General features: G+C 47.7%; 1 protein-coding gene across 5 annotated transcripts in view; it reads left to right on the top strand.

Moving 5' to 3' along the window:
- EXOC6B (exocyst complex component 6B) overlaps nucleotides 1–12,716 on the top strand; it is a 272,044-nt gene that overhangs the window by 202,589 nt on the left and 56,739 nt on the right. For all 5 annotated transcript variants that reach the window (XM_054172451.1, XM_054172452.1, XM_054172453.1 and 2 more), the window contains one exon: nucleotides 3,998–4,071. In XM_054172451.1, coding sequence (XP_054028426.1) covers nucleotides 3,998–4,071 — 74 coding nt within the window. The remainder of the gene's footprint in view (nucleotides 1–3,997; nucleotides 4,072–12,716) is intronic.

Here is a 12,716-nt window from a genome sequence, read left to right on the forward strand (position 1 = left end):
TCCTTCAGAATGAGCTGGTGGCATTGGTATGTAAAATGTGACCTGCGATCACAGAAGGTACGGCTGTGCTTATAATAACCGTGGGGCGAAGCACGGCATTCAGGCCTCTTCAGGCTCCTTCCAGCCAAGGGCTGGAGCAGCTTTCTTCTAATGTCAGAGCTGTCTTGATCTCATTTCTCCTGTAGTGAGAATAATATGATCTCTGATGCCATTTCACTTGAAGGTTGTTGTGAAGTGGGGGTTGGTCTCTCCTCTTAAGGAACAAGCGATAGGACAAGAGGAAACGACCTCAAGTTGCACCAGGAAAGGTTGAGGTTGGACATGAGGAACAATTTCTAGCCCAAAAGAGTTGTGAAGCCCTGGACCAGGCTGCCCAGGGCAGTGGTGGAGTTCCCATCCTTAGAGAGACTGAAAGCTGTGTAGATGTGATGCTGAGGGACATGGTTCAGTGGTGTCTGGGCAGGCTGGGTTAACACTTGGACCTGGTGATATTAAAAGTCTCTTCCAACCAAAGCGATTCTACGATTCACTTTTGGATGTCAAGTAGTAGAGACTCCAACCTGTCCTCTCCATGAGAATTGCTGTTCAAGCCAATGTTGGCTGAGCGTGCTGCCATCATTGTAATGTGCAGCAGTAAAGGGCAGTGCCACCCATCCCTATCCCAACCTTTGTGCTGTACAGTTCCTCAGGAAGAGGCAGCTGAAGGTGAGCTGCTACAGTGCAGCCATGTCTTGGGGTAAAAACCGTTCTGGGTCACTTGTGGTCAGATGATAGCAGTGATAAATTCACAAGTCTGGTGAAATCATTCAAGACCCAGTCACAGGCATTTGCTCATGAGGAGCTGAAGTTCCTGGTTTTGGGAAGATCTTAAGTTTCACAGCTCCATGTGTGCTTCTCTAAATAGATTCCTAGCAGCTGTGAAGCCTTTCAGTCCAAAATAGACTTTTTCTTTTCTTTTTCTTTTTTCTCTCTTTCACTGCAGTCCTTTCAGGGTTTCTCTTTTCCAGTGCCTCTCCAAATATAATCAGTAACATGTTAGGGAGTTGGACTAGATGACCTTTGGAGGTCCCTTCCAACCCAGACCAGTCTGTGATGTGACCCCATCCTTAGAGAGGTAGGATGTGGCAGTTCAGTCACTTTGTTGGGTACCTCCGCACAGGGACATCTGTGACACGAAGCCACTCTGGGCAGCTTCATCTCTTGAGAAGATGCTCAAATGCTGTTTTGAGCTTCTCAGGTATGTGGTTTTCCAAAGTGGGGATGGTTTAGGATTGATGTGGCTTTGAGGATAATTGTTCCAGATGAGGCAGTGGGGTGTAGAGCAAATGTGTAAAAGTGATTTATCCCTTGCAGAGCAGAGTCAGAAAGCTTGTGTGAGTCCTCCCTTGTGTGTGTGTGTGTGTGCTGGCACAGGCAAGCTGCAGTCAAATTTTATAGCCAATGTGCATTAAAATGCCTTTACAGTCAGAATTAATTAAAACAGTTTTTGAAGGTTAAATGTTAACTCTCCTTGGACTGTTTGCAGCCTGGATATTGCAGCACTGGTCAGTGAAACTGGCTGGAAAATGAGCAGCAGCTGTCTCTGTCCAGTCACATCCTGTGCAAAGATGGCAAAGTCCATAGGCATGACCATGGATGGTTTCCTCTGGCTTATACAAAATCCCAGCATAGTGGGGGCTGGAAGGAGGAATGTCTGGGGAGTTTGGAATCTCTCCAGAGAAGGAGACTCCACAACCTCTCTGGGCAGCCTGAGACAGGGCTCCCGCACCCTCATAGCAAAGAAGTTTCAGATGGAGTCTCCTGGGTGCCAGTTTGTGTCCCTTGCTCCTTGTCCTGGGGGGATCAGTGAAAATAGTCTGGCCCCATCTTCTTACAGCTCCACTCTGCTCCAGTCTGCTCTGAGAGCAGATCAGATCTGCTCTCAGGCTGCTTTTCTCCAGGCTCAACAGCCATAGGGCTCTCATCCTTTTTCCTCACAGGGATGCTTCAGGCTCCACAGCATCTTTGTAGCCTCCACTGAAGTCTTTCCAGTACTACTTTGTCTCTCATGAACTGGGCAAACCAGAACTGGAGATGATACTCTAGGTGTTGCCTGGCTAGGGTAGAGGGGGAGAACATCATCCCTCAACCCAGTGGTCATCCCAAGCCTTTAATGGAAGCCTATCTGGTTCACACAAAAGGCAGCTGAAGAAAAGGGATGAAGTGTGATGTGTGCTTCATTAAGTCTGTTCTCATTAGAGCCATGGGGTCTGCTCCTATGATTGGGCTGCTGTAGAAGTCCTTCAAAATAGAACTATGATTATTTGTTTATTTGGTGTCACTCTCTCTTGAAAATTAGATAACTTTTGGAAAGAGAAGCCCTTGAGGAGAAGACCCCAGTGGCATGATATGACTCTGCTTAGTGGTTAAGGACAGAGCAGGCTTTATCCTTTAGTACCTCTGTGCAGTCATGCAAAATGCTTCTTCCTTGTTGCTGAGCCATCCTTAGTCCTCAGCTTTGTGGGGATCCAGGAGTTGTTCTGAGAGTGTTTGCCTGGTAAAGACTAGAATAGCTGAATGAGAATTGACCATATTTCACTTTAAAATACGTATTGTAGAATTATAGAATGGTTTAGGTTGGGACCTTTAAAGGTCACCTAGGCCTACCATGCTGCAGTGAGCAGAGACATCTGCAAGTAGATCAGGTTGCTCTGAGCCCTGACCTGGAGTGTTTTTAGGGACAGGGCACCTACCACTTCTGTGGACAACCTGGCCCAGTGTCCCACCACCCTCAGCATAAAAAATGTCTTCCTTCTATCTAGCTTAGGTCTCCCTCTTTCAGCTTAAAACCATTACATTACACTGGTGCATATTTGCTCTTCCTTCTTCCGTTCTACCATCACACTCAGCTTCATCTCAAGAAAACATTTCTTTGCAGCATGCAGCATCTCCAGCATCTGCAGGAGCAGAAGCTCCCTCTTGAGTCTTTCTCAATCTTGAGTTGTGGCTTTCACAAGTTAGGTCCTCTTGGTGACAAAAGGTTGGATGGAGAGCAGAGATAAAGCCGTTACTTGTGGCGCTAAAGAGGGTGAAAATGAAGTTGGGCAAAACCAACCTCAGGTGAGTCTTCAAAAGAGACACTTGGAGTTGTTGGCTTCATGAAGCTGATAATGACATGGAAGAGGTCCTCAATAAGGTCCTCTAACATGTATTTGTTCAAGCACCCCTCGGTGCTTTTACTCTTGGCTTAGATAACGGATTAGCAGGAAAAGAAATGACTTGAGGATAAAATTTGCGGCCTGATTATGCTGGAAAGGAGGTAAACGCGGCCTTGGAAATATTCTGTTGGCCTCCGAAGGCAGCGTTGTTCAGTTGTCAGATGTCTTCATCCACCGCGTATGAATACGCCGCGGAGCGGCCGAGCCCCTTCCCGTGTGGGGTGACTCGGCGCTGGCAAGAGGGCTCCCCACCAGATCATGCAAATGCTCCGCCGCCGCGGGGTCGCCGCCGCAGAACGGCCGGGCATATTTTTTTGATGAATGCTTCTGGAGCCTGCTGACAGGCGTGAAATTAGAAAATTCCTTCAGCGCCCTAAAACATAAATAGCTTTCGGAACTGAAAAGAGTTTCACAGCCGAAGATTTTATTGTGTCGGGAGGAAAAAACTTTTCCAGCCCCCCGCCCTCCACGTCCCCCTCCCCCCACGCCCCCCCCATTCTTCTCCTCAAGTTGTTTGTCCATTCACAAAACAAATACTCTGAAGCCCAGTGCGGCTCATGGGAATAAATTTCAGGTCGAATTAGTACAGTTTCCTTGCTGTCAGGACGGTGGAATTAATGGTGTTTTGATGACACGAATTTTGAAGGGCGAACAAAGACGCTGAAGGGAGGGAGACATGACTCCTTAGAAGCGCGGTCCTCCTCTCCCCCAGCCTCTCTTGTCTTCCCTGTCATCCGTCTGCCAATCTCCCTGTCCATGGTTAGTTAAAGGCGCTTTTTATCCTCTTTTCTTTCCCACAGAGTTTGCCAGATCCGGCCCAGTGCCTGGGTTCCAAGGGGACACGCTGCAGTTGGCCTTCATCGACTTGAGACAAGTAAGTCTTTGTGTTTTTGTTTTTTGTTTTTCTTTTAAGATGTGTGACTGAAGACCATCAGGTCTTAAGGAAAGGGAGAGGAGGGGAAACGGTGTGGGTGATTTACGCCAGAGACCTATATTTCCCCCCTCCTTCTCCTCTCCGCGCTCGAAGCCACCTCCTCACTGAGCGCTCCTGGAGATGGTGGAGGTGAAAAGGGCTGGTGGTACAGGGGCGAGGAAGAAAGCCACGGCTGACCCTTGGCCAGTGGGGTCCATTGTGCTGCCGTTGGCTTCTGCAAACGTGGCAGAAAGATAACTCTGCGACTCTCCCCCCTGACGCCAAGCAGGTGGTGCTAACAGAGAGAGCAGTGATGCAGAGACCGCCCGCCTCGAGGACCTTTGTTCACAGAGAATGCCCACGGGGGCGTTTTCGCCAGGGCGAAGGGATTTGCATTCGGGCTGGTGTGGGGAGGCTCCGTCTGTGTCCCTCTTCGGCTTGGCAGACCCCCCCCTGCCCCGCTCCCCTCTTCCGCAGATGGTCCCCAGCCATGAATGACAAAGTGGCTGTTGGGGAAGATGATTGGGGAAGGCTCCACCCATCGGTGGCCACCTCTTGAGGGGGCCCTGTTAGAGCCAAGTTGACCATAGCAGGTAGTGAGGCATTTGTGGGGCTTGGCAAGGCAGTTTAGGGAAAAGGGCCTTTCTAGCAGGCCATTTGTTTGGGGGAGAAATGGGCATTATTGATATCCTAGGCTGGGGGGGGGGAAGTGAGGTGGTCCTGTCATCTCTTGGCACCGAAGATGGATGGGTAGGAGAGAAAGTCTGAATGAAGTAAGACTCAATGACTGATGCTTCTCTCCTATTAAAACAATCTTTTTTTTGTCTGTTGAGCCCCCCTGGCTTTGTCCCTGCTGCCATCATGATGCAGTGCCTCTTGTTTTCAGGGTTGACGTCGTTTGCATTCTGAAAACTTTCGGGTGCTGAGGGTATTCCTTAAATCTGCATAATCCCTTGTATCGATGATCTCCTTACCACTGGGACTCAGATTCATGCTGGAGCTGCTTTTAACCCATAAGGGTTTGAGAACTTCTCTGAATCCAACTGATGTGCAGGGAGCAATCTGTCATCCCATGACACTTGTGCAGAGCCCAAAGAAGGTTAATCCTGTTGAGATGCCACGGGTTGGCATTTCAGATTTGGGCCTGACAGTAACTGCCAAATATGACTGCAAAATCTTCCAATACCTTTATCAATGATCTGAATGAGGACACCTCAGTCAGTTTGCAGATGACACCAAGTTGGTTGTGAGTGTTGATCTGCATGAGAGTAGAGAGGCTCTACAGAGGGATCTGGCCAGGCTGAGTTGAAGGGCCAAGACCGATTGGATGAGGTTCAACAAGGCCAAGTGCTGGGTTCTGCACTTGGGTCACAATATCCCCATGCATTCATGCTCTGGGCTTGGGGAAGAGTTGATGGAAAGTGTCTGGTGGAAAAGGTTTTGGTACTGCTGAAGTTGGCACAGGTTGCTCAGAGAGGTGGTAGAAGTCTCATCCCTGGCAACATACCAGGTCAGGTTGGATGGGGCTCAGAGCAATCTCTTCTAGTTGCAGATATCTCTGCTGACTGCAGGGATGACCTTTAAAGGTCCCTTCCAACCCAAATCATTCTGCTAAATGTTAACACAATATTGATTTAAAGCTATGAGGAGGGAAAAAGATACCACCTGGAAGTGTTTGTGCTCCTGGCTCCTGGCTGTTCTCCTTCACCTGGGAAGGAACATTGGCATAGCTGGTGAAAGGAAGTTTCCAACCCGAAACCCAGGCAGGCTTCTCAAAATGTTACAAGTAATTTCAGGTTTATATTTCAGGTAGGTTTATACTTAACCTTTTACCTTGGAGCTGTCCTGTCAATCAATGTGGCTTTGCAGGAGCAGGGAGAAGCATTCTGCCTTGGTTATGTGGGGAAGAAAAATGACTGGGCAAAAAACGTGCTGAGCAGGGAGATAAAGAGATGTCTCCCTCCCTTCCCACTGCATTTCAGTGCTTACTGTTGCAGAGCAATTGTAGATGAGAGACTTCCCAAAGTAATGTGGGGTGATTAAGTTTATGGGAAAGACCAAAATGAATTCTTAGTTCAGTAAAGTGGTAGGAAAATGTAGTGATTTTGTTTGTGCTTTGGATCCAGATCCTTGTAGTGGAAAATAAGCCCTATAAAAATGTCATTGCCTGGAAGCATCAGAGTTCCTCCTTGTTCAGTGCAGCAGAGACAAGTCTCTGTACCTTGAAAGCCTAATTATTGCCCTTGTGCTCAAGGAAATTGGGAGCCATTCCATCACCATGTGGTAAGGAGGAGAGGAGTCAAGCCCAGAGAATCAAAACTGCTGTTTTCAACAGACAGTAATTTAAAGTGGGACTTTTCTTCCCATCCTGGGACAATTGTAAACCCATCAATAGGATTAATGAAGTGATGAAGTAAACCAGGTTGCACCTCAAATCCTTCTGTAAGAGGCCTTTTGCAACAATGGTCTGACAGCAATACTCAAGTATTTAAGGCTTTACAAGGAAGCAATAGTTACTTTTCCACCTTAAAGTTTAAATGTTGCTCTTCCACAGCCAGTGCTGAGTTAGAAACGTGTCCTGGTTTTGTGGGGCAGAATCCCAGGCCAGCCATAGGCTGCAGAACAGACCAGAGTCAGCCAGGACAGCTGACTGGAGTTGGCTACAGGTGTGTCCCAGACCATCAGCATCACAGAATAAAGGAGGAAGTTTGCTGAGGACAGGGGAGCCTTCTGCTAGAGCCTTCTGCTTTGAGTCTTTCTCACCCCTCTCCTGAGGACTGCCTTTCTGGATGTTGTGACTGCTGCACTTTCCTGAGCTGAGTATAACTTTGTCTGTCTTGTATTGGCAGTGGTCTTAGTTTGGTTCTTTCATTAAATCCATTTCCGTTTCCACTTGTGGCTCTTTGCTCCTCTCCCTGATTCTCCTTCTCTGTTGGGGAAAGGTCATCAGGTAACAGAGTAACTGTTAGAGTTTAGCCCCAGACACAGGCTAAAGGGAAGCAAAATGTGAAATAAATTTAGCTCCATAAATAACCTTTATAAAATATGAGAGGCACCTAAGCAGTTCAGGCTTCTGCAACTTTCTTCTTGGAGCAACTCAGACTCTTCTGTCCAAATGTCCAAATACCACTGAAGATCTCCAGGAGCTTTCAAGTCAGCCCCAAGACTGCACATGCAATAAGTTCTCTCTGCTCTCCACAGCTTCAGGCCAGCTGGAAATGTTTTAGTTTTTCATTTTCATGGGTTTATTATAAGAAAGTTAGCTGAAGAGGAAGGTTTTATGTTTGTCTGTGCAGTTGCTGCAGTTCACAGTCGAGCTGATCTCTTCTAGAAGCCAGATCAGCACTTGTGGCTGCCTGCCAAAGCAAATCTGTCTGCAGCACTTGAAGAATTTAACTCTGGACTCTAGTGAGGGAATGTCCTCGATGGATTAGAGCTCCTTACTCTAGGCTGCTCTGTCTGCCCAGAGAACTATAAATCCTCTGTGTTGAACTTCCTCTGCAAGTGCAAGCTTCAGTGCTGAAGGAGACGTGGTGGCCAGTGGGAATCCCTTGCAAATTTCAGGTCAAAACCCCACAGGTCTGTGCCCTGGCAAGATGCTGCAAGGCTCTGGCCATTTCTCTGCTCTGTTACCTGAGGCAATTTGATGGTAGGAAAGAGGAGACAGTTCCTTCAGGAGCTGAAAGGCAGCATCCAGGACCGCAGGCAGATTTGTTCCCACCAGGCAGGAAGCCCTGGGTTGTTGCTTTTTAACTTGTTTTTATGTTTGGCAGTTATATGTGGTTTCCCTGCCCTCCCAAGCCTAATGAGATCTGAGGAGAAGATGTGCAAAAACAAGACAGTGGGTGAGCCTCAGAGCCGGTCCTGAGCCTGCTGAGAGAGGGACCATGAGTGTGCAGTGGTGTGCAGAGAGGTTCATTAGGTGTGAAACTGGTTTGGCTTATTTTTTTTTCTCTGCTTGTTTTGCTGGTAGATGCAACAGAGGTCGAAAACCATGTTAGAGGGAGGATCAGTTAAGTGTTATCTGTCTCGCCAAGGTGTCTCCTCTTCACATGTTCTTGCTTGCCTCTTGGAAGCAAAGGTTTTGGTCATAAGAGAAGCTGCAGACAGAGTAGCTGCCACGTTAATCATTGGATGCAGTAAAGCAGAGATGAAAAGGTGACTCATGAGTTTCAGCTCATCTGCTTCCTTGACAGTTGCTATTTTCCATCTCCAAACTGTTCTGTAGCCTGCCATCCCCCTGGCCTACTGCATCTCCCATCTTTGGCCTCACAACTCAACTGGTGCTCCCAAGTGTGGCACTGTTCTGGCCAAGGGCTGCAGTGTGGGGCATCTACACACTGTTTATTTATTTACTTATTTTAGAAGGACTCTTGTATGGTTTGGTTTCTGGTCATCTTCAGTACAAATCACAGCTGGGCAGGATGTATGATAAAGGTGCAAAATAGATGGGTTTTAAAGGATTACCAAACTATCAGGGCACAAATCACCCTCTCAGAGCTGGGGGTGAGGGAGTTGTTTCTGAGGTGCTGGAACATGCCCAGAGAAGGGCAGTGATGTTGGTGAAGCATCCAGAGTACAAGTCTGGTGAGGAGCAGCTGAGGGAACTGGGGTCATTTAGCCTGGAGAAAAGGAGGCTCAAGGGAGACCTTCTGGCTCTCTACAACTCCCTGGAAGGAGGTTGGAGTGAAGTGAGAGTTGGTCTTTCCTCCCAGGGAACAAGTTGTAGGACAAGAGGAAGTGGCCTCAACCTGTGCTAGCAGAGGTTTAGGTTGGACATGAGGAACAATTTCTTCCCCAAAAGGGTTGTCAAGTCCTGGAACAGGCTGCCCAGGGCAGTGGTGAAGTCCCCATCCTGGAGGGATTTCATAGCTATGTAGTTGTGGTGCTGAGGGACATGGTTCAGTGGTGACCTGGCAACGCTGAATTAATGGTTGGACTTACTGATCTTAAAGGTCTTTTCCTGCCAAAACAATTCCATGATTCTAATGCCCTTTGCAAGGGAGCTTTTACCATAGGAAGACAACCATTTACATTTCACATCTCCCTTCCATTCTCTTCTCCTTTTACCTGCACCCCTTTACTCCTGTGTTTACCCTGCATTCTCTTCATGATTAGTAATGTTTGCTTTAATTATTTAACAGTTGCTCTGTGGTCTCTGCCATATTTTCCTCTCCATCTCCACGATCTGAAGCCCTTTAAGAGCATCCCTGCATGCCCTGCCTGCACTTCCCAAGCTGTGTCAAGTGACATGTTGAATCCTATTAAATCTTTCATTGCAAATGTCATCTTCTTGTGCTCTAAGGAAACAGGAGGTGTGAAGACACATGTTCCAGTTGCAGCCTTGATTCTTAATTACTCAGCCATGATGGGTTTGAGCTGGTTTTTATCATTACCCTTAAATATAGGGGTTTGCTGTTAAGATCATATCTCCAGGCTCTTAATTACTTTTGTTGCTCCTCTCCAAGTTCCTTCCACTGATTGGTATCTCCTGGATAATGCATCCCCTGTTGTTAAGCACCTTCATTACTGCAGTGCCTACAGGCCATCTAATAACTGCCCATTTTGCTGGGTCTTGTGCAAACATGAAGACCTGAGGAGTCTGAGCAGATGATGGAGACCAGAAAAGGCAGGCCAGATGTCTGACTTGCAGCCGAACACATTACTGCCAATTAAATGGTATTTTGTTTCCTAACACCTGTGAATGTGATGGATGTTCTTCTGGGCATCCAGAAGCTTCACACAAGTGGAGATGTCAGCTTCGGGTCAACCAGCAGGTCAAGGGAGGTTCTCTTTCCCCTCTAGTCTGCCCTAGTGAGGCCATATGGAGTACTGGGTTCAGTTCTGGATTCCCCAGTTCAATAGAGACAAAGAACTACTGGAGAGTGTCCTGCAGAGGCTACAAGAATGTTGCAAGAGATGGTTTATAAGCTGGATTGGAACCTCCTAAAAATCAGGCTGGACTCCAATGCCTGGCATCTTGGTGCTCAGCCTGCCCAGAGAACTTATCTGGAAGGGTGCTCCATGATGGAGACCTGTCACAGGTGACAGACAGAGGCATTTTCTTTCTGTTCTGATGCAGCTGTATGGGAATGCCCACGGAGATGTGCTCAGGCAGGGATTGTCAGGCAGCTGTTGCCCAAGGAGCTGTGAAGGAATCCCTCAAACTGTGGCTAACCCAGTACACCAAGAAGGGCATTCCATGGTCTTGGCCAAACCACTGTTCCTTGCTTGTTAGGCTCAGGGTACAGAGTGGGTTTTTTTTAGTGCCCCAAACCCAAGAGTGTTTGAAAAGGGCACATTAAGTAGTTTATTTTTTCCCTCAGTGTTAACTGCCTGACTCACAAAAGAGGGATGCTTCAAAGTTAGTGCTGAAAATCCAAGCTGCTCCTTGCTGTGCTCTGCGGAAAAGGGCTGCGGAGAAGCAAAGGCACACAAAGATGTGAGCTCAGAGCAGACTTAGGGTTTTAACTCTGATTTTTCTTTCTGTGGTGAGTTTAAGCTAGTCTTAGTGTTGCTTTAACATAGCCTTTTGTAGTTCAATTGTATTAAAGTCACACAGATCCTCGGTCTGTTCGGCTGCTCCCACTTGGTCGGAATCCATCACTCTCAATCCAGGAAGGATGTTTTGGCATAGTGAGGAATTAAAAGTGCCTGGATGCTCCCTGGAGCCTTCAAACGACAGCAACAACAACAAAATAAAAATCAAGAGTGCAAACATATTCTGTTAGCACTTCTCTTCCATGAAGAGTGCTGCCTGGGTTTCTTTCATTAGGGCATGGCACTGGAAATTGTGGGGCCTGTCGACGCTTTGCAGCCTGGAACAATGAAAACAAACAAACAATCAAAGTCTATTTCAATGGGAGATTCTTGGGCTAGACAGAAGAAAGAAAGGGAGGAAATGAGGAATTTGAAAGCTAGGAACAGACTTTTCTACCTCATGGTTGGGTGTTGAATTCCTCAAGATGTCACATCAGCAGTTCACCAGCCTTCTTCAGATGTTGAAATCAGGAGATGGTGGAGCAGGAGGTATTTGTTCTCACCTTGGTCAGGGCTTTAGACTGTCCCTTGGGGTTTGCCCAGGAATGATTGGGCTTTTGATGCTGTGGTCACCCCCAGATCTGGGGTGTGGTCCCACATACCTCAGACCTCTGTGCCCATCTACTGAAATCAACAAAGAAATGATGTATTTCTTTCCAAGGCTGCGTGCTGAGAGTGATTCACTAAAACATCATCCATCACTCAGTGTTCCTTTCTCTTGTTTTCTTGTCTGATATATGGTAAAACAAGAAGCATAGCCACTGATGGGACTCCATGAAGAGCCTCAGCAAGACGGGACCTTGCACAGGAACCTGGGCACCTTTCATTTGGGTCTTTCTCCTCTGAGATTCAACTGTAGACCCTGCCTCCTCCTGAGCACCCTCAGCTCTGAGGATCCATCCACCTTGGTGCAGGTTGCTATTATTTCATCTGCATCTGCTGTGAGGCATGATCAGCAGGAGGTGGCACATGCAGGTGGGAGGAGAGATCTTCTCCCTGCTGTGCCCTCTAATTGCAGGAGGCTGTGAGGCAGTCATCCAACCAGTGAAACAGACACCGCTGGAGTTAGGAGGCCTGCTTTCACCTTTAACCTGCTGATTGAAGCAGGATTGATGGGGAACAGAGAGGGCCAGAGGTGGTTGCCCTTCACCTCAACATCCCTGCCTCTGAAACTGAATCCACTCCCAACAATCCATGAATGCTTGGGAGCTGTCACTCTCAAGCTGGTGAGGAAGAGTCACCCATAAAGAAGCCTTTATGGAGCTGCCTTTCATGATATCCTAGCTTCACTTTGTGCAATATGTGGGGTTTTTTTCCCCCCCGAGAGCTCCTGTTGCTGTTGTGAAAGTGAAGAGTTGTTCAGCTCAGCTGTCAAGTCTCCCTGGAAGGCTTCAGCTGGACCTCAGTGGGTGGTAAAGTTGGTTTTGTGGAGCAGTCCTGTCTTCGAAGCTGTTGGGAAACAGTATCTTGGTGCATCTGTGCAATTCTTCTCCTTGGGATCTCTCAAGTGCATCTGGATTGCTGGGTGGTCATTTCAGAACAAGGAAACATTAGCCCTTAGAAAGCCTGTCCTGAGGTTTTGCCAGTCAAGTGGTCAACTTCCTGAAATAACAGGCACAGATCAGGCAGCCACCAGCGGCATGGTGAGCATCTGAGGAAAGGAGGCAGGATAGGCTCACTGGTGCTATCAAGGTGACGGATGGTGCTATCAGCACCCATCAAAGTGACTTCAACAGCAAGGTGGTTGGTTGAGAAGCCTTCTGTACCCCAGTATCCTTCAGGAATTGCTTCTTAGACAACTGTTCCCAGAACAGGCTGTCTCAGACTCTGTCATTGATTTTTCCATGTGGCGAGTACACTTAATGACTGGCATTTACGTGGTGCCATACACATGGGTTAGGAGGTTGATAAAAGAGAGAAGGTTTGTGAGGAACAGAGGGTGACTGATGTGTGGAGAAGACAGAGGAGAGGAAACCTGACCTCTTCATACTTCAAGCTGCAGTGGTGGAGAGCAGGTACAAGAACGGCAGTGGTACTAGAGCTTGGAAGAAAGCAGCAGAGAGTGG

The sequence above is a fragment of the Dryobates pubescens genome, chromosome 23, assembly GCF_014839835.1.
Source record: "Dryobates pubescens isolate bDryPub1 chromosome 23, bDryPub1.pri, whole genome shotgun sequence".
NCBI classification, from domain to species: domain Eukaryota; kingdom Metazoa; phylum Chordata; class Aves; order Piciformes; family Picidae; genus Dryobates; species Dryobates pubescens.